The sequence below is a fragment of the Grampus griseus genome (genome assembly GCF_964374135.1).
Source record: "Grampus griseus genome assembly, chromosome: 8".
Lineage (NCBI taxonomy): Eukaryota > Metazoa > Chordata > Mammalia > Artiodactyla > Delphinidae > Grampus > Grampus griseus.
In genome coordinates, this window is record NC_139002.1 from 102464217 (window position 1) to 102491575 (window position 27359).

Sequence of the window (27359 nt, forward strand, 5' to 3'; positions counted from 1 at the left end):
GCATCCCAAGGCAGGAGGTAGGGCTGAACAGACCCAGGAACCAGGCAAGAGGCCAGCAGGTCAGAAAGCACGTGCAAAGGGCATCCAGGCCAAAGGGTTCCAGGTGTGGCCAAGAGCACAGGGCACATTCTTATTGGATGCCCAGGTCAGCGTCCTCCTTGTGACTTGTTTCTTTTTATTCCTGTTTTAATCCTTCCCCGGTTTTATTATATCTGTTTTTCAATGGAAACAGGTAGGTTAAACGTTTTTAAAAAATCAATTCCAGCTCAAACGCCCACTTGCTCAGTGATAACAGTCACCATTTGTTGAGTTCCAGTGACTTGCCGGACATTTGCATGCATCTCCGTCCTCCAAACCACCTCCGGAGGGGGCAGCACTCTCCCAGGTTTACAGACGAGAAAACCGAGGCTCAGAGGGGAGGTGTATCCTGGTCAAGGTCACAAGAGCTCCTAAGTGGCCACAGCAGCCCTGGCCCCTAACATGCCCCCACTCCCAGCCCCTGAGTCCCAGAGCCCAGCACCCTGTTCTACGCACCAGAGGGGGCTCCCATCTGCCTTGTTAGGAGGCAGATGAGGCTGAGTCAAGGTCAAGGCCGGGGAGGCCAAGAGGTGGTCAGGTGACCCACAGAATTCCATCAACAACACTCTGGTCCCCTCCCTGCCAAACCACAAAGCTTCAGCCACAACCTGCCCCACCTTTGCATGACCCATGAGCCTCACCAGAAAGTTCCCGCCAGCTGCCAAGCAGGCCTTAGCTCCTTTGACAAAGCTGTAAGGCTCCCGTCACAAATGTCAATTCTGGGCCATTTGCTTCGTAGATTTTAACGTTCCTGTTTCTCCTCAACACCCTCAGCAAGGTAGCTCTTGCTTTTCAAAAGGGATGTGGCGTTTGATGATGTTTAAACCTACGTGAAATACAGCCAGGCGGCAATAATAAAACAGGCTCGAGCCCTGCTGGTAGGGGGATGGCTGACAGCCCGGCCTCTCTCTTCCCACATGCTACGCAGCCACCGCAGCTAAGCTCCTATTTTTATGGCAATTACAATGTCCGAAGAGGGGGAGACAGCAGCGAGGGGAAGGAGGAGGGTGGGTACCGCTCTACAGGACCACTTGTTGCCGCTGGGTGTGGGCTTTGGCTGATGGGGTTTTAATGAACCAAAGCGGGTGATGCCAGTCAGCCGTGTCCACCCCCCACTGCCACCCTCTCAGGGCCATCCGGGCTCACTGTCAAACCCGGGTCCACACCCAGTACCTGTCCTCCCCAGAGGCTGCAGCCCAAGCTCCTGGTTCCCAAGTCCTCATTGGCTCCTGACACTCCCACAAGGACATAAATATCTGTGGTCCCTCCCCTGCCCGATGTGCAGGCAGCAGGAGTTCCCGCCACTGTGCCCACCGGGCAGCCTGCTTTCACCCAGCAGTCCTCAGCAGAGATGAGTTGTTAGTTCCTGTCCTTTTGTGTCCCTCCTGGGGAACTGCTGTGCAGACATTCTTGGACACCCCCGCCACGGATGGGCACCGGCCATGTGGCAGCCCTGTCCAGGGATGGAGACCAGGGGCCAGTGGACCCTGCCCCTGCCCTCCAGGGGCTCCGGTCTAGTGGGTGGTGCAGTGAGATACTTCCCTAATAAGAACAACACTTGTCATTTACTGAGCCCCTCCGTGCGCAAGGCGTTACAGGCACTAACTCATTTTTTCCTCTTCATCCTCCCATGAGGTGCACGTGTGGAAACTGAGGCCCGGAGAAGCAGCTAGTGGAACCAGATTTTACCCCAATCTATCAATATTTTGTGAGCTGGCTCTGAGGCCAGCCCGTGCCACACCCGTGGGGGGCTTCCAGCCCAGGCCTGGCTCCAGGACCCCCCAGAAGAGCTACACCCCTTCCATAAGTGATCAGTCAAGATTACAAGGGGGAGATCCCCTGGTAGTCCAGTGGTTAGGACTCCTCACATCCACTGACGAGGGCGTGGGTTCGATCCCTGGTTGGGGAACCAAGATCCCACAAGCTGCTCAGCATGGCCAGAAAAAAAAAAAAAAAAAGATTGCAGGGAAAGGGAACCCGTGATGCAGTCACTGCAGCCACGTGAAACATGGCTGCCAGCAGGGCCTGAGGAAACATGAGTAGAAACGATTTGCAGATTAAATAAATGAGCCCCAAAGGTGAGCTTCTGAAACGCAAGAAGACCCCGAGGAGGGGAGAGGAAGTGAGGGCTGGGAGCTACAGGTGGCTTCAGGTCTGCCAGCTCGGGCTCAGGCGAGGCAGCCAAGCTCTGAAGGACAGCTTCAGTCAACACCCCACCTCCTGGCCCCCTGAGGAGAGGGAACATCCCCTGTCCTGGGCTGTTCCCATGTGACACACACACCTTTCCCCACAGAAGGCAGAGCAGACACTGACAGCCCTGCCACGGAGGGGAGGGGGGCTAGCCCTCCTGCCCTGCATGCTCACGGTCAAGAGACCCCAAATCCAACAGACTAGGGGTCAGGAAGGGCCCTCCTCACCTCCCTGGGCCCAGCAAGTGCTCGGCTCACCACAGGGAGGACAGGAAGGCGGTGCCCTCGACATCCCCTGACCCCGCCCTACTGAGGGCTGGTGCACAGCAGTCCTGGTTCCACGGGTCTGAGCTGCCCTCCCAGAGAAGCAGCAACAGCAGGAGGCCCAGAGCTGGCATTTCTTGGGTTTCCTCTATCCCAGACGTCGCTGTGCTGAGCGAATTGTCTCCTTTCAAACTCACGATGAGGGACTTCCCGGTGGTCCAGTGATTAAGACTCTATACTCTCAATGCAGGGGGCCTGGGTTCCATCCCTGGCCAGGGAACTAGAGCCCGCACGCCGCAGCTAAATCTCCCGCACGTAGCAACGAAGATCCCGCAGGTGGCAACGAAGATCCTGCGTGCTGCACCTAAGACCTGGCTCAGCCAAAATAAATAAATAAACGTTTAAAAAACAAACAAACTCACAATGACCCAGGACGTGGGTCCTAATGCACATTTTTTTTTGTTTTTTTGGCTGCACTGGGTCTTCGTTGCTGCACGCAGGGCTCTCTCTAGTTGTGGTGAAAAGGGGCTACTCTTCTTTGCGGTACGCGGGCTTCTCATTGCGGTGGCTTCTCTTGTTGCAGAGCACGGGCTCTAGGTGTGCGGGCTTCAGTAGCTGCGGTGTGTGGGCTCAGTAGTTGTGGCTCACGGGCTCTAGAGTGCAGGCTCAGTAGTTGTGGCGCATGGGCTTAGTTGCTCCGCGGCATGTGGGATCTTCCCAGACACAGGGATCAAACCCGTGTCCCGTGCATTGGCAGGGAGATTCTTAACCACTGCGCCACCAGGGAAGCCCCCTAATGCACTTTTATCCCCGTTTTACAGATGAGAAAACCGAGGCTCAGAAAGGTGAAGGGGCTTGCCTGAGGCCACACAGCTGGTGCACAGTGGAGCCGGGACTCATACCCAGGACTCCAAGTCCCAATTTCAACGTCCTGTAATGGAGACTCCAGAGCGGGTGGGGCTGTCTGGAGATTGGAAGGTGAGGAGGCGGGGGCTGGATACTTTCACTCTCTTTTAGGTCATGTTATGTCTTAGAGGCCACCCCAAGTTGGGACCAGGGCAGGTCCCACCCAGGAGTCCCCAGAGCCAGGCTCTGGTGTGTGTATGTAAGTCCACCCTAGGGGTCTGGAGAGAGCAGATTCATCTCAACACCCCCACAAACAGCACTGTCTGCACAGAGCTTTGTGTTGAGAGGGAGGGAAGGGGACCCCAGTTCCTGGGGGGAATCCATGGCTTTCACATGCTGTGCCGGACCCCCTTCACCTCCTAGGGACACAGGGTACCCATGCAAGACACAGCCTCCTGGGGAGGCCCGAAGCTGGCTGGGCAGCCCTTTGCCAAGGCACTGCAGGATCATTCCGGGAGAGCGCTCCAAGGGCTGCAGATCCAGCCCTTTTCATGCTTGGCCAATTTAATGGTCCCCATTAATTTCAAAACACACACATTCCCACAAGCTCCAGGCTCCTCAGCTCAGTGCTTGGGGTGGAGATCATGTCAGGGACACAGGCCGGCACACTGGTGTGGGTGCTGAAGGCTGGCAGCCTCAAGGACGAGATGAGCCGGACAGAAAGGGCTCAGGGCCCCTCAGCAGGGGGTGGCGGGCAGCGGAGCCCTACCTGTGTTTCCTGACCATTTGTGTGTTGTGATGGGGAGAAAAAGGCCCAGGAGAAAGGGCAGTGCTGGGAGTTAGAAAGGCCTGCTTTGCCACTTCCCTGCTATGTGACCCTGAGCAGGTCACCATCTCTCTCTGGGCTTCAGATGCTCCCCTGTCTTCCCTACAAGACTGCAAATGCCTTGGTGGCAGGCACTGGGTCATTGGGCCTCACACTGAGCCAGGAACCTCACCAGCTGCCCACACAAGTGGCAGTCTGCCACTGTCCTCTCCTGCATGATGCTTTAGTCCCTTCTAGTCCCTTCCAGCCCTGGCTTCTATGACCGACCAAGAGGGCTGCGTGGGGTCTGGGCTGGGGCAGAAGGAGGGGGCCCAGAGGGGATCACTGGTTCATCCAGTCCTTCCTGCTGTCTGACCAACTCTCAAGGACATCTGATCACTCATTCATTCAACAAACATTTACTGAGTCTCAGGACAAAAGATCATTGGGTCCAAGGTCCATTGCCCACTGTCACATTCCCTATGGAAGGACAGGAACAATCTGGCTAACAAAGGGAAACTTGGGAGAAGACCTTGGGGCAGAAGGACCTTCCAGGATCCTCGAGTCCTGCCCATCGGCCAGAGCTCGGCTCACTGGCCCAGGCCCTGTGAGCCCTTGAGGGAATCTCAATAATTCAGAAGGGATCCATCATTTATGAATTTATGTAACCGCTTCTCGACCTTGTGGAAATGAGCCTCCCTCCTCCTGCAGTGGTGGATATCAGGCCTTGGCACAGTCTTTGGTGTCCCAGGCTTTCTAATGTGGGGAGAGAGCCACCTGCACCCCAGGCCTCCCTGTTGGCCTCCCAATCCACTCAGCCCCCCACCCCTAGACTGGATCCAGAGGGAACTTCTGAAAAAGCAAACGTGACGGTATCCCTCTCAAACCCAAGTTTGAAAGATGAGGGTTTGATTCCTGGCTCGGCCTTTTACCCAGCACTGTGGTCCCATACGTTCCTCAGTCTCCTCATCTGTAAACTGGGGGAATATTATTGCCTGCCTCAGAAGTGAGGTGATGTGTCCAGTGTAGGGGCAGCCCCTGGCCCAGAGGGAACAAACAGTAACACACTACCCCCACCCAGAAGCAGGGCTTGGTGGGGTGCTCAGGGCAGGGACTGGGGCACAGGACGACCAAGCAGCCACAGGAGCAGGAGCCCACCACAAGGCCTCATGGGGCCCATGAGCTTGGACCCATCTTTTCTGCACTGACCACCCAGTCCCCATCCCGCTTCTCTGTTTCCCTGTAGTGAGGACAGATGACAGCAGACCCACTCTGGGGACCCCAAATTTTAAACCAGAAAAGAAAAGGGAACAAAGAGAAGGTATTCCCAGCTACCCACGAAAAAAGTGGGGGTGGGGATTTCCTGGAGGCTCTTTAGTCTGGCAAACCTTCCCTACCTGTGCCACTACTGCTTAGCTGTGTGGCCTTAGGTAAGATGCTTCAAGTCTCTGAACCTCAGTTTCCCATTGACACCATGGGGCTGATATAACACCAGGAGGCTAGGAGAGGTAGCATGGGGTGTGGATACAGCCTAGACCTAGAGGGAGATCCTCAGCTCAGGACCCACCACGGCTCATTCCAAGCCCCCCAGAACTTCCCCTGAGTCCCATCTGCCTCACCCTCCCTGCCAGTGCTCTCCCTCTCTCCCCTTAGAATGTCCTTGTCCAACTTCTAACTCAGATCCCTACTTCTCAGCTCAAGTACTGCCTCCTCCAGGCAGCCCTCCAGATTGCCTCCCACGCTTGCAGGTGTGATTCCCATCCCTCATGCACTTTGCTGTCCCTTCCATTCATATTTTTCACTCTGCATTTGGGAATTGAGATTGAGTCTTCTGTAGCCCAGGACCTACCCCAATGCCTGGTGCACAACAGGCCTGCCAGGTACGCCTGCTGATCGAATGAATGAAAGGCTACACATGAGTTTGAATTCTGACTCAGTCACCTGCCGAGCTGGGGCATGTTATCTCCTTCTTGAGCCTCAGTTTGATCACTGAAAATGGGGATCCGAGCCCTGCCTGCTTTGCGGGGATGCCAAGTGGTCGGCATGGAGGGAGTGGCCCGTCTCACCTGTGCTCCCCAGGGGCCAGGGCCCAGGGAGTCTTCCGTGGCTCACAGGTTCCCGCCCACCCTCCTTGCCCACTGCGAAGAGGCTGCTGCTGAAGGTAGCTGTGGAGGCCCGGCCTCAGTAAACACCTTTAAATCTGAAGTGATGGGTAAAGCGATTTACGGAGACAGTTCAGCGTCAGATCACTTCCCACAAGGCAGTCGGCGTCCCTCGGCCCCCCTGCTTGCTAGTCCATCAAGGTGGTCTCTAAATCACTGACTCCGAGCGGTGGCCCAGGGACAGCCAGGGGGCCAGGCTCCTCCGGGCCCTCCTGGCAGCAGAAGGGATGAAGCAAGGGCTTTGGCTGGCTTGCCAAGGAGACGAGGGTGATAGAAGCAGCTGGCAGATTTTCACAAATCAAAGCCCCAAGACTTAAGGAAACAGAGCACCACTTCATGCCTTATTTTAAATAAATAAGCAACTTAAAAATACTCCCAGTGAGGCCAGCTTGTCGCTGTGAAACATGGCTCCCCACCTGTTCTGCACGGCCCGGCCCGCATGCCGGGTCCCCTCAAAGGCTCCCCTGACCCTCCTCACCTCCCGCGCCCTCCTTGCAGAATTAATTGGTCCCTGAGGCGACACGTGGCACTCTGCTCAGACCTCGCTTCCAGTGTTTTGTCACATTATATTCTACTTAGTTTCTCTCGTGCTGACTTTCCAATACTGATTTACAGGGGCTTATTACTATGTGCCAGCCCTGGGGTGGGGCCAACGACGCTCCATTTTTCAGATGGGGAAATAGAGGCTTGGAGACACCTGACCGGAGGCCACAGCACGCACATGGCCTTGACTCAGTGGCCTGGGACAGCTTTGCAGTTTAATATTCCTTCTGTCTTTGCACAAAGCATCACATTCATCCCTGCTCTGTCCCGTTATGCCCTGAAGGCCAAAGCCGGCAGCCGGACCCTGGACTGGCCAAGAATGGGGGTCTTTCTTTGTGCCAGGACATTTCCTGCCTGGGATTCAGCTGTCTGTCAGGAACTAGGGGCCCACAAGCACAGGCTTGGTAAGCTGGCAAACTCAAGGGCATGGAAGGGACCCTGTCAAGGTCATGCTGCCTCTCCCCATAGTCCCCACCATTCCGTGGCAAAGAGAAGACATAAACACTCCAGAAGCTGAGGCACCCCCCGAGACCCAAGCTTTCTCTGGAGGAGATGCTAGGCCTGGCTCTCTCTAGACACAGCCTGGGGGACGTGGGGCCAAGCTGGAGAGGCAGGCGCTGCCCCAAAGAATCTCCTGCTCCAGAATGGGGGCTGCAGGGGCTTCCTGGCTTATCTCACCAGCGTGGCAGCCCAATTTAATTAAGATGGATGCAGTGTGCCCCCGTGGGCAGGAGCCGCGGCCAGCACAGATGGCAGGAGCCTGAGACTCTCCAGACTCTGCCCGAGCAAGTGGCCTCGGCTGGCAGCCACCTGGGCAAGACCAAGGATGACCCGGGGAGGCCTGCACTGCCCCTGGGGGCTTGAGGGGGTTTGGTCCTGTCCCCTGTGACCTCATGCCCTGCCACCGGCCAGGCAAACATCCTTCTACTCTGTTCCAGCCCCCCTCCACATACCATATAGCATACATCATATTATACACACAGCAAATCACACACACATCCACTATTACAGGCACATAATGGCACACACACCCCAATCACATATCAAATATCAACAGAGTGGGGTAAAAACCAGCCCTGGACTTCAAATGCCAGGGGAACAGTTGGGAAACTGAGTCTGATTTTCCAAAGTCCTGAGCGAGGCTGTGGGTGGAGTCACTCTGCGGGGAGGGGAGAAGTGAAGGGGGCAGGAAGAGAGGACACCCGGCCCCTGCCCTCTTCAAGGACCCCCAGGGTCCTACCTAGGGATGGGAAGAGCGCCTGCGCAGCTGGAGACACCCCCGAGCCACAGTTCTTCAGGATGGAGGGGTTCTGGGGCGCTGATCCCTTTCTCGCACAGGCCCTTCCCAGCCCCCTGCAGGCCTCCCCCTCCATGGTCCCTGCAGCTGGAGCAAGGCCCAGGCAGCGATGGCATCTTCCCTCCCCTTCCCCATCTGGCCTCAGGGACAAAGAGAGACTCCCCGCCCCCCACCCCCTCCCGAGAAAATCCAGAAGCTCCACAGTGGACCTCAAGCCCCCAGCCCTGTCCGACCCACACAGCTCCCCATGGGCCACAGACCCTGGCGGGACCAACACTGCCCCTGACTTCAAAAATAAAAATTAAAAAATTCCCACCCCGAGATAACTGCTCGCTCCTTTTCCTCATTGTGGTGGCTCCGCGGTCGGCGCTGAGAAGCAATTATTCAGGGCTAATGATTATAATCAAGTCAAATAGAATTTAATGGACACGTATTCTCTTCCTGCTTGAAACTTTACATATGAATTAAGCACATGTGGGTTTCACGAGGCACAGACCAGATTTATGCAGCCCTGAAAAGCCCCTCGCTGCCGCGACTTTTATTCCGCTAATAAACAGGCTGATTTACCGGCCCTGCTGTGCGCAGGAACCGCGATCTCTGCTGCCCCCTGGTGGGCGGCGGCCCCAGGCCATGGTTGGGGGGTGCCCAGGGAGGATGCTGGAGGGTACCAAACCCACCAAAGACCCCCGAGGTCTGATTAGTGCCAAGGCCACCCAAACACCGGGCTGGGAAAACCTGCAGGGAGGGTCTGCAGGGGATGCAGGTTCTGTGTGGGAGCTCTGGATCCAGGGCCCACCTCAGTCTTTTTTTGGGGTTCCAGGCAGGTTCTGGGTCCTCCCTGCTATGAGACTCTTTCTAGAAAAAAAGGAGATCCCGGGAAGACACACCAGGAGGTATTTAGTAAACTGAGGCAGGCAGGGGGAGGCATAGCTGCTCATTTGTAGGAAGTACCAGGATCCCTTGGCATCCCTGGGCCAGGGTTGACGTCCAGTGACTCTGCTGACATCAATTCGAGCACCGACAACAGCGGTAGGTGCTGAGGGCTCTGTTCATGCCAGGTGCTGCGTGAGCATCACTGTTCATGGGCATCAGACCCTAATATCCCCAACTATCCAATGGGTGGGTTTCCCGCCATTCCCATCATGCAAGCCCAGGCAGGTACATGGAGAAGGGGAGTCCCCAGAAAGACACAGCAAACACTGCCACGCCCAGCCCTGGCGAATCAAATGAAGCCAGGACCAAAGCGCTTCCCTGAGAGCATGAGAGGCTGACAGAGCTGCTGCACTCAGAGTCTGGCCAGGCACAAGGGCACTTAGGCAGAGCCATTAATCATGCCTGCAGCCCCGCGGGCAGGCTCCAGAGCCCCCACACCACTCCATCTGCATTCTGCCCACACCCTGCCTGGGTCCCCACACCCTCCCTCCTGGCTGCCAACCATCAACCTGGCTGGGAAGGAGGGGATAAGATGCCCTACTTTTCTCTCTGGCCACTTTGCAGCTCAGGAAGAAAAGTACCAGTGGGGGGACTTCCCTGGTGGCGCAGTGGTTAAGAATCCACCTGCCAATGCAGGGCACACGGGCTCGAGCCCTGGTCCGGGAGGATCCCACATGCCATGGAGCAACTAAGCCCGTGCACCACAACTACTGAAGCCCTCGTGCCTAGAGCCCGTGCTCCGCAACAAGAGAAGCCACTGCAATGAGAAGACCGCACACCGCAACCAAGAGTAGCCCCCGCTCGCCACAACTAGAGAAAGCCCGCACACAGCAACGGAGACCCAACACAGACAAAAATAAATAAATAAAATAAATAAATTTATTTAAAAAAAAAAAGTACCAGCGGGGCGCCTCCCACACCCTTGCCAGTGACTGACAGGGCCCAGGGCACTAGGCAGGGCAGCCTCGCAGGCCTGTGGCAATGTCCCCTCAGCCGGGGCCCCAAGGCTTGGTCCTTCCACACCAGGCCATCCCTCTGGGGTCCAGGCAGCAAGAATACCCTTCTCTCCTGGGCCACTGTGACTTGACTTGTCTTAGCCCTGTGTCTCCCCAGATGGGGACCTCGCTGCTACCCACCATCCTAGTGGCCCAAGAGAAACACATCAGAGGAAGCAGAAACCCAAAGGTGACCCCACCACACCCTGCTCCGAGTCAGAACTCCTACCTTCCTGTGACTGGTCACCTGTGCGCTGAAATAGGCAATGAGGGGGGAGGGAACACCCGTGACCACACAGTTCTGCGAACGTCAGCGGGGAGACACGCAGAGCAATGCCACTGCCGGAAATGCAACCCAGATCACAGACAAGCGGGCCCAGAGCGGATGAGTGGCCACCTCTCCCCTGGTCACTCAAGCCCAGTCGCTTAGCAAGACCAGCACGGGCACCACCAAGACCCAGAGTCACTTGGCCACTCCACGCCCTGGCCAGCACTGGGGTCAGCCAGTGGCTGCAAGCCCAAGGGCGCGATGAGGAGATTTGAGACGCTCCTGGGAGCGCCTGAGACTGCGCAGGTGGGGAGCGGCTAGCACGGTGGAGTTTCCCTATGAGTTGGAACCCAAGACAAGGGGGTCTGCCCAGGCCTGCGAACCTTTCTCCAGGAAGGAGGCTCCGTCCTGTGACACTTGGCAACCACAGTGGGGGGATTCGGCCCCCACTCGCCCTTGTCCTGTGAACCACCTGAGCACCTGCTGGACTTGACCGCCCCTTGACACACCACTCCTGACCTCAGCCAGACAACCACTGCCTGGGAGCAGAGCCGCCACCTTCCTCCCTCTCCCAAGAGGGGAGAGACACAAAAGACTCCTCAACTCATCACAATAAACTGCCCAGTCAGCAAGAGCCATCGCAGGAAGCTGACAGGGGTGCAGGGGCCTCTGCCCCCACCCTTCTTCTGACATGCTCCCCAACATGTTTCCTCGCCCACCCCAATTAGAAGGGGGGCTGGGAGGGCAGGAGGCGGAGGAAGGAAAGCAGTGGTCAGGGGCATCTGCAGCCCCCAAGGTCGGACCACCCCCTCTGGCCACCGCCTTCCTGGCAGGGCAGTCCGGCGCAATTCCAGCGGAGCTCTCTCCCTTACCCGCCACTAACGGGTCTCAGAGCTTCGAGGCAGCTCAGCCATGGCGCCCCTGACGCAGCAGGTCAGGGTTTCAAGGGGAGAGGAGTCCACGCTGCCGACACGCTGGGCTCCCGTGGCGCCAGCAGGCCACCCTCGCCCAGCCACCCGAGCCTCACTGGAGCCAGGTGGCATCCACGCGTGCCTGGTACAGTGACGAGGTGGCCACCCAGGTCTCTGGCTCAGGCTGGCCAGAAGCCCTCACTCACCGGCGTTGACGATGGCGTCCACCTCCAGCTTGGTGATATCACCTCGGAACAGGGAGATCTTCTCGTTGAGCTGCTTGTCCTTCTTGTACTTGGGCTCCTCCACCTTCACGGTCACCCCTGGAACAAGCAGAGGCCGAGGGTGGGGTCATAGAGAGGTGCCCACAGCAGAGTGACCCACCAGTGGCCACCAGTCAGGCAAGCCACCATCAACTGCCCTCCACCTCCAGAGGCAACGTGCCACGCGAGGACCGACGACACGGTAATGACAGCCCACGCTGACTAAGCACCTACTGTGTGCAGCACACACTCATCTCCTTGAATCTGCACAACGTTGCACACAGGTAGAGTAGCAATGCCATCCATCCCCGTTTTACACACCAGGTAACTGAGGCCTAGGAGGGTTAAGTAACTTGGCCTGGGTTCCCAGTTACCAGGCCTGAAATTTGCAGGGCCTACGCGCTCACCAGGACGCTGCACTGCTGGCCGCTACACCAAGCAGCAAATCCCAGCTCCAGCGGCCATGGGATTGCAGGTCTAAGGCTCAGTTTCCCAACGGTATAATGGCGATAAAAACCGAACCTGCCTCAGGCTGTGTTGATAATTAAATGAGGTGACACCGCAAAGGGCCCGCACACAGCAAGCACTCATAAATGCTGCCGCCATTCTCCTTCTTGGCCTTGTCTTTATGATTCTCCCAAGGTATGGGCCTGAAAGGGCCACACACCACCCGGACAGCTGGGCTGCCCAGCGCAGGGCCTACCTTTCGCCGCCTCCTTCCACGTCGGGATCTTCTTCAGCCTGACGAAGTCCCGGCAGAAGTAATGTTCCTCCCGCTGCTTGTCACTCAGGCCCTTCAGAAACGCTGCAGGGGCGGGTGGGGTGGGCAGGAGAGTCAGGCGGGCAGGGAGAGGAGCAGTCCAGGGGGCCTCCCCACCTCCCACAGGTCTCCTATCCTCACGGGGATGCTCGCCTCGTCCAAGGATGCAAAGCAGCCCTGCACACCCATCCTTCCCGCAAGCACACGGGGAGGGGCGCGGAAGGAGGGTCCCCTAGAAGATCTTGCTGTGCCCTCTTTGTTAGGAGAGGAAATTGAGGCCCATGGAGGTGGAGGGTGTCTCTCAGGCACCACAGACCTGAGTGCAGAATTCAACTCTGCCACTTTCCAGTTGCATCCACACCTCAGGGTCCCTAATATCTTCAAGACAGCCCTTGCAGACTAATTTCAAGCTTACTCATGCATGCTAAGGCCAGGTAGGTCGGCGGCACTGAATCAGTTACATCATCATTGTCGTTATTTGTAGGCAGCAGGACACAGGGAACCAGGACACCCGTGCTCCTCAAAGAGCCACAGAACCAAGTGGGTCTGGTGCCCGTTTGTGACAAACCCCCTGCATTGGCAGAGGGCTCCCCGCGGAGAGATGCCCACTGGGGTGAGTCATGAATCAAGGGAGTGGCTGGAATTGTCCCCATTTTACAGATCAAGAAACAGGCTCAGGAAGGTCAGGAAGCCACCCGTGGTCATACAGCTAGTGAGTGGGAAGCCAGGCCCCCCATCCACTCACAGATTCTCACAGATTCTGGGTCCACCCAGGCTGGTTCCCCTGCTGGGCCTGGTCTTCCCTTTGGGTGGCCCCAGGCAGGGAAGCCTCTCTCCAGAGCAGCAGTCCAGGCTCGCAGCTCGTGGGCTCCCCCTGCCGGCCTGAGACCACCAGGGCAGCCTGGCTCTCCGCCCAGCCTTGTCCTCCACCACACACTCCCCAGATGGAGCAGCCCCCAGTGACCACCAGGGGAGGGGGGGACAACAAAGAGGAAAGACCACAGTCAAGGAACCCAAAAAGCATCAGAAAATGTGCAGAGGTAGGAGGGCAATTAGAGGGGGTAGGGGGAGAGGTAGGGTCTGCCTGCTGGAGCCTTCTGTGGAAAGGCAGAGACAGACAGATATTCAAGAGACAGGTGGGTCCCCCATATGTGCCTTTGCCCTGCCGAAGTCTGTCCATCCAAGCCTCTGCTCCTCAAGATGCCCGAGGAGCCTGGAAAGGGCCCCGTTCACAGTCCAGCTCAACACTGTAGGGAATTATTACCAAAAGTTCGTTACACCTTGAATTTGCTTACACCAACTCCAGCTCGAGATAGAACCACACTCTCCGGCAGCCACTTCCCACCCCCTTCCTTAACCACCCATCACACGCAGGTCCTACACATGGTGCTGGAGATCCAACCCCCAGCAATGCAGACGTGGTCCTGGCCCTCGTGAATTTATAATGCAGCAGGGGAGACAGAGGCTGACCAGGCTTTACCCGATCAAGCGAGCAATCCAAATTCCAAGAAGTGCTACGGAAGGGACACTCGGGGACTGGGAGAGGAGGTAGCCGGAACCCCAGTCCAGGGGGGCTTAGCGGAGACTGGGAAGAGGACTGAGAGGTAGCCAGGGTAGGGAAGGGTGTTCCACCATCCGGAACAGCATGTTCGAGGTTCTGGGTGGGTGCAGTCCAGGGTGTGGGGCAGGAGGCAAGCACAGGGGGAGAATGATGCTGAGGGGAGCCAGGGGCACCTCATCCCAGGGGCACCCAAATCAGATTAAAAATGCTTCCACCAGGTAGAGATTAAGAATCCCCCCACAGCAGTGCCATTCTCATTCTTTCTAAGAGGCAAGGGTATCCAGCGTGGGTGGTACCCAGCGTGGACAGTCCCCTCTGTCACTAGAGTCCCTGGATGCTCACAGCCCATTTCCCAGCCTCCTTCTCAAGGGTCTGCCCTCCCCATGATCTGAGAAACAGGCCAAGAGCTCCTACTTTAAACGCTCCTTTCTTTGCGTGTTGGGAGGGGTGGCGGTGGGGGGATGGTGCTGGTATTTGAAGGAACTGGAGTGCTTTTCCAAGCCTTGCTTGTCTTCTTCTGTAAAATGGGGGCACAGAAAGCTCCCTCGCGTTAAATGAGAAGCAGAACAGGCTTAGCTGGGCACAAAACAAAGCACTCAGCTGCCGGCAGACGGTACCACCAAGCAAAAAACAGGCTCGACTCCATCCAGGCTCTGCCTCTCCCTGGCAGTCTGAATACAGATCAGTCAGTTAACATATTTACTGAGCACCCACCATGCACCAAACCTGGGAGGCGAGGCGAGGTCTGGGGCCTGACCAAACAGAGGGGCGGCTGGGACAGCTTCCTGGAAGAGGTACCCCCAGTTTCTCCGGTCTGCCCCAGGAGCTGCAAATCGCTCGAGGAACCCCCACCAACCAAGCAGAGGCTCCCGCTAAGTTCTTCATCTTCCCTAGGAGGCCACTCCAGCCGCTCCTTCGGAAGTGGGTGCCCCCTCCCCCTTCTCCCTCTCCCAAGCTCCTCCGCTCGTCCTCCCGGCCGTCCATCCAGTGGATGCTGCCTCCCCCTCCCACCAAGGCAGAACACCCCCCCAACACCTGCCCATATCTCGTTCTCCCTCCTTCAGGTCACTGGGCACGAAGGCCCTTCCTCCCAGCCGGGGCCGCCCAGCTCACCTCCCCGAGGACTCACTCCTGCGGCTCCCCCTCCACTGGACTGTCCTGCCTGCCCTCAAACACCTTCTGGTGTACCCGGGCTTTTAAAACAAAACCCTCCCTCAACCACGCATTCCACACGCTGTAGCTGTGGCCTCGTTTCTCTGCCTCACTCCACTGTCTCCACTCGCTGTCTCCACTTCCTCCTCCCCCCGACCCCACCTCTCCATCAAGGCCAAGGTCAGAGGCACCACACTGGCCACTTGTCCTTATTCCGTGGCCCTTCCTGGCCTCCCCTGTACGCTCAGCACCCCCAACCCCTTCTTTCTTCTCAGGACCCCCAACTTCCGATCCCAGGCTGCTCGCTGGCCCCCCTTCTCAGCCTCCTTGCTGCCTCCCCTCTTCCTTAATCTACACCCTCTCCCTGGGCTTTCACATCAGTTCCACACATTCGAAAACGCTCATGAGCCCAAGGCTGCACCTCCAGCCCCTCGCCTCTTCCGCGCATCTGCTCCCCCAGGCCCACAGCATGCTCTCACCCCCAAATTCTGTGTGTGCAGAACTGAGCTTCTGACCTTTCTATCCTTCCTCCTTCTCAGTGAACGGCCCCAGACTTTGCTGGGGCCCCAAACCAAGGGCCTTTCCTTTCTCTTCTTCCCTCTTCCATCCATCTGCAGGCTGTTAGATTTATCCCCCCAACACCACAGACACCGTGCCTTCTGCTACTCCCACCAGGGCTAAGCCTCCGTCATTGATTGCTCCCTAGACCCCTCTGGAAGCGCCTCCCCCCCGCCCCGCCCGGCCAGCTGACTCCCTGTGTCCACCCTATGGTCTGCTCCTAACACAGCAGCCCAGAGATATTAGGGACAGAAGTCAGATAGAAGCTGTCTCTCTGTGTGAAGCTCAGTTCAAACCCCAAGTCCTTGCCAGGGCTTGGAGAGCCTGCCTCTTTCCCAACCTCCTCCCGTGCTACCCTCCCCACTGCACTTCACCCTGCCCACAGCCCCTCAGCCTTTCAGTTCCCCCAACAGCCAAGCTGTTTCCCGCCTCAGGGCCCTTGTACCTGCTGTGCCTCCTGCCTGGTCTTCCTTTACAGTTCCCTCCTCACTGCCCTCCCCCTCCCAGAGTAGCTGCCTCCCCTACCATCTGTGCTTTGCTTGACCTTGGCCATATGGGGATGTGTCATGTTTATGCTGGATTCCCAGCACCTGGCACAGCATAAGCGTGTGTGAGTGTCCCTGGGCATCTGTGGGATGAATCAATGAACCAAGGAGCTGAGACCTGAAGGTTGCGGGCAAGTTTGCTAACAGAACAGGGTCTCCCGGGAGGAGGGAACAACGCGTGCAAAAGCCCTGAGGTCGGAGAGAGCGTACGGGTGGGGAAACGGAGAGAAATCTAGAACAGCTGGACGGGAGAGCAAAAGCAAGGCTCTGGCAGCCTGCCCCAGCCCATCTGGGGCGTTCGCCGGCCCGTGGCCTGGCCGCTGCTGGGGGTTTGATTCCACTCTTGCTCCTCGGTCCCCCCAGGTTTGGGCTCATGACCTCCCACCATCATGTTCGTGGGCATGGTGCTCACCCTCTCAGCCTCAGTTTTCTCGACTCTAGAATAGGGACAAGGCCAGCCTTCCTTGGCACCCAAGCTTGCTGTGAACAAGAAGATTGGCTGCAAAAACACAGAGGAAGCTGTCGAGTGCGATATACACATCAGATATACTCAGTCTTTCCTGTGTGTGAAATAAGAAGGCCCAAAGAGAGCAAATGAAAACAAGACAAAATGTGGGAGGGGAAACATTATTTTTCCAACTTGGGGCAAAGCAGGTGCAGGAGCTGTTTAAGTTATTTGGGTCCCCATATTTATCGTCTTGCACAACTATGACCAAAGGCCCCCTCCGAGGCCTTGGCATGCCCAAGTGCCAGTACTCAGAGCTGGCTGGACCTGTGGCCGGAGTGCAGGCCCGTACTGTGACACAGCCAGAGCGCAGACCAACCCCATAGGACTCCCAAGACCGGAGTCCCTCTGGCTGGGGCAGGCCCCAGGCACCCCACGGCACTAGTCTGGGATGCCCAGAGATGGCTCAGGTCCCCGAGCAGACACCATCTGGCAGATGCCACCACCCTGCTTTACAAAATCAGCAGAGCAATCGCCCTGGCCACAGGCAAGCAAAAGGAAGCCAGGGCGGGACCCAGCCCAGGGCTCTGTCCTGCACTGTCCTCCCCAGTACCCGAGGTCTGCTCTGAGTGACCCACAGCCCACGCAGTCCTCTCTCTCCAGCAAAGACCAAAACACGACTCTGCTTCCCGGAGACGGCAAAGGAAGACCGTCAGAGCTTCCAGCTCAGCTACCGGCTGACGAGGCGCCAACCTTGGGGACACCTGCCAGCCTGCCCTTCCGGCCTGTGGTCCCCAAGCGCACACCTCTCGAGGCCAGTGTGCGGGGAGCCGTGTTCTCACTCGTCTCCAGAACAAGGTTGCAGCCTGACCCCGAGGAGCCACAGGCTGCACTGCTCTGATTTATGGGAAGGAGAAGCCGGTTGAGGACCGGAGCGCTGTCTTCACAGCCTCAGCTTCATCAGCAGCGGGGCCGCCCCCAGGCCCTCCTCACTCGCTCCGGGAGGAGGAGAAGCAGGACCCTTACGGTGGGCATATGCCCCACACGTTTATAACACGCGCCACCTCCCTCTGCCAGAAGGACAGGTGCCGACTTAAAGCACAAGTGAGATTTATTTTTCTTATAAAGATAAAGATGTACAACATACGTTTTAATTTTCTTTCCTTTTTGGAGAGGCGAGAGTATTTCACAACTCAGTGAGACAGGTGCTGTAAAAGGATGTTTGCAATAAATTTTGATGGGGAGGTCTGACCCCAGATAAGCTTTCAGCGGCTCCCGGGCACGAAAGCCGAGCTGGAGGAAGCAGGCTGCGTCAGAACCGTAAAGGGCACCGGGCGAACGGGACTTCAGTGATGTGTTTAAAGAAGTGTCTTTATAGCACTTCACGAGACGGTGCTCAGAAAGCTGAGGGCAGGCTGGCGCGGAGGGAGGCCCCTCTTCTGAAGAAGGGCGGGTGGGCAGGGCTGATAACAGCTGGGCTCTGGGAACACGGCGGTGGGGGCATTAATCACCTCTCACCGTCCCCCAAGAGCAGGGGCTCATCAAAGCCTATGGCACGAGCAAAGGGGAGATGGCAGGAGGCACGTTGGAGCTTTTCTGCTCTCCCAGACCCCCTCGCCTCCGCCCGCACCGGGACGTGCCAAGGCTGCTTCCCAGAAGACAGGTGGGAGAAGCCCACCCAATTCCCAGGTGTGCCTGGGAAATTTTCTGGTTCGGCAGTCGAATCAGATAAATCATCTGCTCTGCGTGAAATCCCACAGGGGTTGAAATCAGTCTTTGCCTTGCCCCATGCAAACAGGCTGGAACACATGACCCTATCCTGAGCCACCTGGGAGAGGAAACAGGGCTCAGGAACTGAGGGTCAGAGTTCTAGCATTTGAGACCACAGGGGAGACAAGTTTATATAAGCTCAGTGTCCCCATGGCCAGAACAGGGCAGAGAGAGGAGATAGACCCGAGGGGTGACAAGGGACGGGGGGCATTGGGGGGTGTCAAGGGAGGGGGCACTGGGGACCCTTTGGCCGCTGTGTACACAATGGTTTCTGATGTGATCCCAGCACAACCTACAAATCGGGTGCTGTTGGTCCCATCTTACAGATGAGGAAACTGAGGCTCAGGGAGCATGGAAGCAGTGGTGCCAGGGCTTGCCATGTCTGATGACACCAATACCCGTTCTCTTTTTTAGCACACAGCTCTGCCCCTACCACAGGTCAGAAGGAGGATCTGTGCCCTTCTCCTGGAGGCCAGGCCCCTCCTGTGGAGGCAAAGCCCCCAAACACCCCAGTGCCTGAACTTAAGTCCCCTCGTACCCAACTGCCTTACAGTAGGACTGTTTCCACAATCTTCTGATGAAAAGGCACAACCTGGCGGGGGCGGGTGGTAATGAGACACTCCAGAACTGAGGGAATTAAATTATAGAAATTAACCCCTGGCCAGTGAAATCAAATACTGCAGAGGTCTCTCAAAAAGACTGAATGTCTCCTAGCCAGGAAGATCAGCCTGATGGTATTTACCTACCTAGAGAAAGAATAGGTCCACAGAAAGAACAGGTCCACAGAAGTGGGCAGTCAGCTTGAACCCAGGAAAAAGGAATGTGCAGAACCCAGGCAGAATTTGACTATCTGTCCAGAGGACTCGCTGGGCCATGGACTGAGGCGTCTGCACCTGGGGCCCAGAGCAGGCACTCAGCACTGCATTTGTACTGGAACACTGAGCAACCGCCCGGGGAAGGGCATCCTCAGTGGATAGGCGCACCCCTGGCAGGAAAGCTTGCCCAGCCTGCCCAGGGCAGTGGGATCAGCTTCCAAAATCATTCAACCAGCTCCCTAGTTGAGAACACCTGCTCCTGAGCAAACTTAAGACTGTGAATTGGCTTCCACATGGCTTTTCCACAGGGAGAGGAGGCCCTGCCCATGTGCACATGAGTTTCCAGACCCACAGCTATTACATTTCCTCAGCGTGAACTGCACCTCAACCCTCTGAACTATACATCAGTCTCTTGTGAGTTTGGTTACTATGTGCCAGTCTTTGAGAGAGGATCATCTCAGGCATAGACAAGCATTTAGAGGCCTGTGTAAGTATACCCCCAACAGAAAGATGAGCACATGTCCATCAAAGACATGTACAAGGATATTCACAACAGCTTTACTCCCAACAGTCCCAAACTGGAGACCAAGTGCCCATCAACAGGAGACTGCGTGCGCAAACTGCAGTACATCCACACCATGGAACATTACACAGCAATAAAAAAGAGCCAACTGTCGGTACACCCAATAATGTGGACGAGTCACACAGATATTAGTAAAAAGAACCGGACACAGTATATGCCTCTGGTGATATGAAGTTCAAGAAGAAACAAAATGAACAGATAGAAAAATGACTAGCAGTAAGGGGTACTGATTGGAAAGGGGCTCAAAGGAACCTTGTGGGGCGATGGCAGTGTTCTACCTATTGATCAAAGTAGTGGTTACACAGCAGTATACTTAGGTAAATGAACACTGATTGTAGGAATTCCCTGGCCGTCCAGTGGTTAGGATTCGGCGCTTTCACTGCTGGGGGCCCGTGTTCAATCCCTGGTCGGGGAACTGAGATCCTGCAAGCTGAGCAGCGTGGCCAAATAAATAAAGGATCAAAGCTTGGACCCCAATCAGAGGCAGAATCCAGTTGAGGCAGTCCCTCAGTGTGGCGGTTTTAAAAATATGCCCCAAATTCTTTGATCCTCTTCCCTCCCAAAGGTGGAAACTAATTTCCCTCCCCTTGAATGTGGGCCAGATGAGGCATTTGGGCAACAGCCATTTCACAGGAGTGAGCCATCTGGGAAGGGCTCACTCCACCCCTAACCAAGTCCCTGCCAACCTCCTGAGAAACCCTGAGCCTGACCACCCAGCTAAGCTACTCCCAGCTTCCTGAGCCTCAGAGACTGTGAGATAATATAAATGTTTGCTGTTTTAAGCCCCCAAGTGTCTGGGTAACCTGTTATTATGCAGCAATAGGTAACTAAGACACAGAGAGACCTCCGTGTGTCTCACCCCCACAAACTGCCACCTAACGGCTGCTGGGGGGCGGGCGGCTTCACACCTACTGCTGGGGTTCCTGGGGCAAGCCCACCCTCCTCACACTGCCCCCTGACTGGATACTGGCACTCACGCGGCCCCATCTGCCACGGCTTCTTTGCAGCACTGACCTCTACCTGGCATTGTCTCATTGCCTTGATCACATCCTCTACCGTTTCTTCCCCCTAAGCTCCGTGAGGCCAGGGTCCTTGCCTGTCTCCCCAGCACAACAGTGCTGGCTACATAGAAGGCACTCGATAAACATGGACTGAATGAATGGAAATCCCAGCTCCTAGCAGAGAGCAGCCTGGGAATCCCTGACCCATCAGCTTCATGAGGTCTGGAGGTTTTCAGTGGCACCCAGGAATGGGAGGGGCGGAGAGCTGGGTCCTAGAAAAAGTGGCGGATCCAGGAACAGGTGCCTGGGGCCCTGGCCTCCCCAGCTCTCTTTCCCACCACCCTGGGTTACTGTCCTCTGACAGAGAAGGGAAAGCAGGGCTCCCTGCGGGGACAGTCCCCGTACCAGGGGGCCAGCCCCCACTCCCCACCCTGAACGGTGTTCTGGGGCCAGGGCTGAAGGGCTGACAAGCACTCCTTGTGTTCCGGGAGCAAAGTCAAGTGCTTCCTGCTGGTGCTTTAAGATCCCAGTGAAGGCAATGCAATTCATGACAGTGGTAAGTCATCTTGAACTCTACCTCCAATCCCAAGAGGATGCCTTCCCCTTGCCCCCAACCACAGCCCGCCCTAGGCCTGCCTTCCCAACCCCATTGGCTGAACCCACTTCACCACAAGGGCCCAGCCAATGAGCTGCTGCCCCTGTTCTTTTGAAAGGGGATCCAGCCCGAATGGTCACAGGAGCCCAGGGAGCAGGCCCTGAAGGGCAGGGGCAGCTGGACAGGCAGCCGGGGCTATTTGGGGCTCTGCAGGTCAGGTTGCCTGCCTTCCCTGCTCTATTCGGGCCCAGAGTCCAGCCCTGGGATTCATGCCCACCAGGACTCATGCCCTGCCCCAGAGCGGGAGGAAATGGATCGATTCCTGGGTATTGGGGGGGGGGGGCGGCGGGGGGTCACTGTTCTCACAGGCACAACGCCCCATCCCTGCCCTGCCCCGCAGCTCCTCTGTCCTGTGTCCCCCAGGAATAAGGCAGAGAGTGCTCACAAGTGTCCAGACGCCAACGTTAAGGGCAAAAGGGCACCAAACCACGTGCCTAGAGAGGCAGGCCCCCCGGGTAGGCGAGGGGGGAGGTGGAACCGGCCTGCTCAGGGAGGCCACTCCTTGTGGCTATCTGATCCCACCAGGTGGGATGCCAGCCCCAGAGCTGTCCCCTCAGCCCATTCCCTGCCACTCTGCCTAAAATGCCACCCCTTGAAAAACCACACTACGCAAAAGCTGGGGAGTTCAGAGCCTATGTCAGATCCTGAAGCGAACTCCGAGTGACTCTGGCCTATTGGCTCTGGCACTGGGCCTCAGCTTCCCTCGTGCACAACAGATTAAGGTACTAGGTCTTGGATGCTCCCTGGGGGTGCCCAGCAACACATTTCAATGGCGTGAGGCCACCCTCCTCACACTGCCCCCCACTGGGGACCTGGACCTGGTCGGGGCGGTGAAGTAGTTTATGGGGCTGGGCACATGGGGGGCGTGGCTGTTAATGGGGGTCCATACCGGGGCACATGGAACCTTAACTTCCCCAGTTTTCTGGGGTGGACGAGGCTGCTGGTGGGGTGCTGTCCAGCCGGAGAAGGCCCACGTAGGGCCGCCCTCGCCCCTCGCGCCTCCCTCCTGCTTACACTTACATTTTGCCTCCTTCCAGTCGGTGGAGGTGCTCAGGTCCACCTTCGCCGCCATGGCCAGGGGGGCCCAGGTGCGCACCCCGGCTCTCCGCCCCACCGCCGCCGCCCCCCAAGCCCCAACTCCCGCTGGGGTCCGCGCGCGCGGGTCGTACGCGCCCAGGGACGCCGGGGGACCGCACGCAGTGCTGCGGGTCCGCGTGGCACCCGCCGAGGGGCCGGGCCAGGGGCGCCGGGCGCCGAGCAGCTGCCCCGCCGCGCGCAGCTGTGCCAGGCGGCCGGACACTCGGCTCTGCAGAGACATGAGCGGGCGGCGCGGGACAGCTCCCCGCCCACTTGGACTCTATTTACGGTGCTCGGGGAGTCTCTCCCTTATTTACTCGGGAACCAGGTGACGCGTGCCAACCCGCGGCGACCTGCTCAGGAGCCAGCGGGCCGCGCGGCCAGAAAACCCAGACGCGCCGCTGGGCACCCTGGAACTTGTAGTCCCGGCCGCTGACGGGCCCCCGCACTCGTATACACACGTGCGCGCCCCGCCCGGCCAGCGGGGTCGCGCTGCGCCTGAGTCCAGTTCTCGCAGGGTCGCGCGGCCGCCGTGCGCCTCCTCTTAGGGCTGGCTCGGCCGCCGCCAACTTCCTGGTGGGAGGTGCCTCCCGCCCCCGGCCCCGCCTCCGCCCCTCTGGCCGGGCGTACTGAGTCGAGCGCGGCTCCCTATGGGTCACCCGGGACCCACCCCGCCCCCAGTCCCCGGGAGCCGCGCGTCCCCGCCGGCGGTGGGGAGGTGACGAGTGGCGCGAACGGGTACGTCCGGTTGGGCGACTTTCCCCAGGCCGCTGCACTGCTGCTTCTTAGCCGGCGGTGGCAGGAACCGAACCTAGAGCAGCTAGGGAGGCAAAGGTGGAAATCGTGTAATTTGAAGGCAGAAAATTAGTTCCAAGTGGCCTTCTCGGTGGAAGAATTGGGGTGATTTTTTTCTTTATATTTTTCCTAATTTTTTACAAGGACTATAAGGATGGATTTTTAAAATTTTAATGTCTTTCTATACCATTTTATTATTTGATAAATATGATACTGGATATTTGTTTGTTTTTGGCCGCCTCCCGTGGCTTGCGGGATCTTAGTTCCCCAACCAGGGATTGAACCCCAGGCCCACGGTAGTGAAGCGCAGAGTCCTAACCACTGGACGGCCAGGGAACTCGCCATAGTGGATATTTTTTTAACCTGGGACAAGAAGCCAGGGTTCCAGAGAAGGTTTTAGCACCAGCTTTGCTTGTTCTTACTCGGGTACACTGGCCCCTTGTACCTTGCTTCTTGAGCTGTATATTAGGAAGACAGCTCTCAGGTCTGACCGTTGCAGACCTGCCTTGTGCTCCAGGCCTCTCTGGCGCTGAGTGTGGCGATAACTCTTCACAGGGCTGTGAGGAGGATCACAGAACCCTCCTGTGGATGCAGCTGGCACCACTGTGGTGCCCAAGAGAGGATCAGTGGGAGACCTGTGGGCAGAGAGGGTAGATCAGAAGCCAGGGGACAGGAAGGAAGGGCCAAGGGCCCCCAACACTCCAGGACCACCAACGACGAGGCCTGCGCCTTTCCCCGAAAAGGTCAGCGAGATGAGTTCAGGATGCAGTAGTCAGGCCCCCAGGCCTAAGGTCACCTCACCACTTGCCGCTTCTCCAATAACTTACCAGGGCAAGAAGGGCCTTGCCAACTGCATCCAGGACAGCAACCATTCACAGGGGACTAGGTACCAGCTGGAGCTGAGCTAAGCCCTCTACACCCATTTGCTCTACTTCCATTAACTCACTATGTGCTCCCCACAGCCTGGTGAGGCAGCACTGCCCTAGGGCACAGATGAGAAGCCTGGACTGGCCCAAGGTCAACATGGCCTATGGGGGTCAGAGTCCAGGCTTGGGTCAAGGTTGTTTGGTTCCTATCTGTGGTCTGGTAAGTGATTACACAAATGTCACTGATTCAGGCAATGAAGCATGTGGGTGACGCTGTGTATTAGCTTCCTGTTGTTGCTATAACAAATTCCCATAAATGTAGCAGCTTAAATAATAAACAAGGGCTTCCCTGGTGGCGCAGTGGTTAAGAATCCGCCTGCCAATGCAGGGGACGTGGGTTCGAGCCCTGGTCCAGGAAGATCCCACATGCCGCAGAGCAACTAAGCCCGTGCGCCACAACTACTGAGCCTGCACTCTAGAGACTGCAAGCCACAACTACTGAGCCCGTGAGCCACAACTACTGAGCCTGAGTGCCACAACTACTGAAGCCCGCGTGCCTAGAGCCTGTGCTCTGCAACAGGAGAAGCCACCCAATGAGAAGCCCGCGCACCGCATCGTAGAATAGCCCCCGCTCGCCACAACTAGAGAAAAGCCCATGCGCAGCAACAGAGACCCAACGCAGCCAAAAATATAAATAAATAAATTTAAATAAATAAATAAAATTCATTTTCTTAAAGTTCTGTAGGATACAAGTCAGACATCGGTCTCACTGGGCTAAAAATCAAGGTGTCAGCACCAGCTTCCAGAGACCACCCACATTCCTTGGCTTGTGGGCCCCTTCCTCCATCTTCAAAGCCAGCAATGTTCCATCTCACTGACCAGTCTTCCCTGGTGGTCTTTCCCTCTGACTCTCTTCCATTTTCAAGGCCCCTTGTGATTACATTGAACTCACCGGTGATGATCCAGGATGATCCCATTTAAAGTCTGCTGATTATCAACCTTAATTCCCCTTTGCCATGTAAGGTAACATATGCACAGGCTCCAAGGATTAGGATGTGGACATCTTTGGGGGGCGTTATTCTGCTCACCAAACCCTTCCCGGCAAAGTCTGGGGAGGAGAACGCAAGGAGAGGCAGGGGACCCAGCCATAGAAAGTATCAGTGCCTATCAGGAGGCTGCCCTCTGCATAGAGCCTGAAATCCATGTCCCCCAGAGCCAGGCCATGGAAGCACCCTGGACACCCTCGGCATCTGAACTAGTCCTTCTATTTCTTTTTGTTGGGGTTCAGCTCTGTTCTCACATGGCAGCCAGGATAGAGAAGGTCCCAGACAATAGCCTACCAGGGTCTGTTCTAAGAGAGGCCTGGGCCCCACACACGGATGGGTCTAGGCAGAGAAGTGCGATTCTGACTTGGCAAGGCAGGACCTCTTCACAGAGTTTCAGCTGGACCTTTTAGAAAAGGTAATATCTTGCCAGGTACCACAGATGTCTATGTGTGTCAGGAGCATTCCAGGCCGAGGGACCCACAGAAGCAAAGGCATGGGAGTCTGTGGAGTGCCAAATCTTCTGGTGGGGCTGTAACACCCGCTGTTTTCTGTTGAGGATTTTTAATGTTGGAGAGGGTTTTTTTTCATGCAGCAAAAAGTTACCTACTGCTGCTTGTATTTAAATTAATACTGTATTTATTAAACTCATAAATTAAAAGAACTAGCTTTTCTTAAATATCCAAATGCAACTTGCAAATCTAGTTTTCTATTTATAAATCTAAGTTTTGTGTAAAAATAAGAACAATTACTTTCACTAAGTCTTTGATGAATATTTAATTAAATCACAGGTTCAACATTAAATTCTGAAAATGAATGCCAATTGCAAACTTAGGTAATTAAATTTCCTAATAGATTTTAAACTACATTTTACAGAGTTGAAATAGCTGGTCCTCTCAAATGCCTCAAACTCTCAGCAGAAGAGACTTACACATATAACAAGCATATATATATATTTTTTTACAAGCATATTTTTTTCTTTCTTTTTTTTTTTTATAAGCAGGGAGGGAGTAGCCAGTAAAGACGCCTTCATCCCCCACCTTATTCTTCCCTCCCAAGCCAAGCATATTTTTTTCTAATCAGTTAGCAATTGTTATACACTAATAGATTAAACTTATAAACATGGTAAATCAGTTCTCTTAAATATTCAAACACCGTTTACGAACTTAGATCCTTTTATACTGTCTCAGTTATCTTTTGCTGCCTCATAAACCACTGAAAACTCATTGGCTTAAAATAACAACCAGGCCTCTGCATCAGCAGTTTGGGCTGGGATAAGCTGGAAGTTTCATCTGCTGGTCTTGCCTGGGCCACTCCTGTGTCAGATGGCCACAGGGGCGGGGGGCCCAGGACGGCCTCACTCATGTGACTGGCAATTGGCACTGGCTGTCAGCGAGGCCCCTCGGTTCTGTCCCATGTGGCCTCCACTATGCCAGACTGGGCATCTTCACAGCATGCTGCTCTCAAGCCCTGCTCCAAGAGGATGTCAGCAGAGGCTGCAAAATGCCTCGAGGCCTGACTCGGAAGTCACACTACATCACTTTCACCACATTGTGTTGCAAATTCACACAGTCACGGCACGCAATGCGAGTCACAAGGCCAGCCCAGAATCCAAGAAGTGGAGAAATAGACTCCATGTCTTCACAGAAGCAGCCAAATCCGTGGCAAAGGGCAGGCATACAGGGATGGGAGCCTTTATTGCAGTCATCACTGCAGGCTGTCTCCCATTCATTCCTTTCTAATTAAAATTGCAAATCAAATAGGGTAGATTGATGCATGTTTCAAAACATTTAATAAACATGCAGGTATTAGCAGAATGATTACAAAACTTCCTAAACTGGTAGCAAGATTCTGGGTTTGCTTTTCGGGCTTCCACACCTTTCAGGGTTGCAAAGCTACCCAGAGGAGCAGATTCACCATCTCAGCAAGACTGAACATGCAGTCGGGTGCGGGACCACAGTACAGTGAGAGTTTCCAGCTTCTGGTCTTTAAGACCAGAGCAGGACCCAGGATAACTGTCAGATCTAAAGAGACCTACAGGGCAGTGCACTCCTCTCCCCAGGGGCTTGATTTTAAAGCCCAGTGCATTATTGTTTCCTGAGTCTTTCAAGTTTTAGCCCTACCCCATTTTACCTGGCCATCTTTCTTCTTTTTACTGCCTCATTCAGAGAGAGGAACC

At 56.1% G+C, this 27359-nt stretch overlaps 1 protein-coding gene across 2 annotated transcripts in view; it reads right to left on the reverse strand.

The window, feature by feature from the left end:
* Nucleotides 1–23040, reverse strand: part of MACROD1 (mono-ADP ribosylhydrolase 1) — a 152356-nt gene extending 129316 nt beyond the window's left edge. For both annotated transcript variants that reach the window (XM_082659105.1, XM_082659104.1), the window contains exons 1-3: nucleotides 22420–23040; nucleotides 12258–12359; nucleotides 11498–11614 (exon numbers count right to left, since the gene is read on the reverse strand). In XM_082659105.1, the coding sequence (XP_082515231.1) occupies nucleotides 11498–11614; nucleotides 12258–12359; nucleotides 22420–22717 (517 nt within the window). In that variant the 5' untranslated portion in view covers nucleotides 22718–23040. The remainder of the gene's footprint in view (nucleotides 1–11497; nucleotides 11615–12257; nucleotides 12360–22419) is intronic.
* Nucleotides 23041–27359: the final 4319 nt, after the last annotated feature.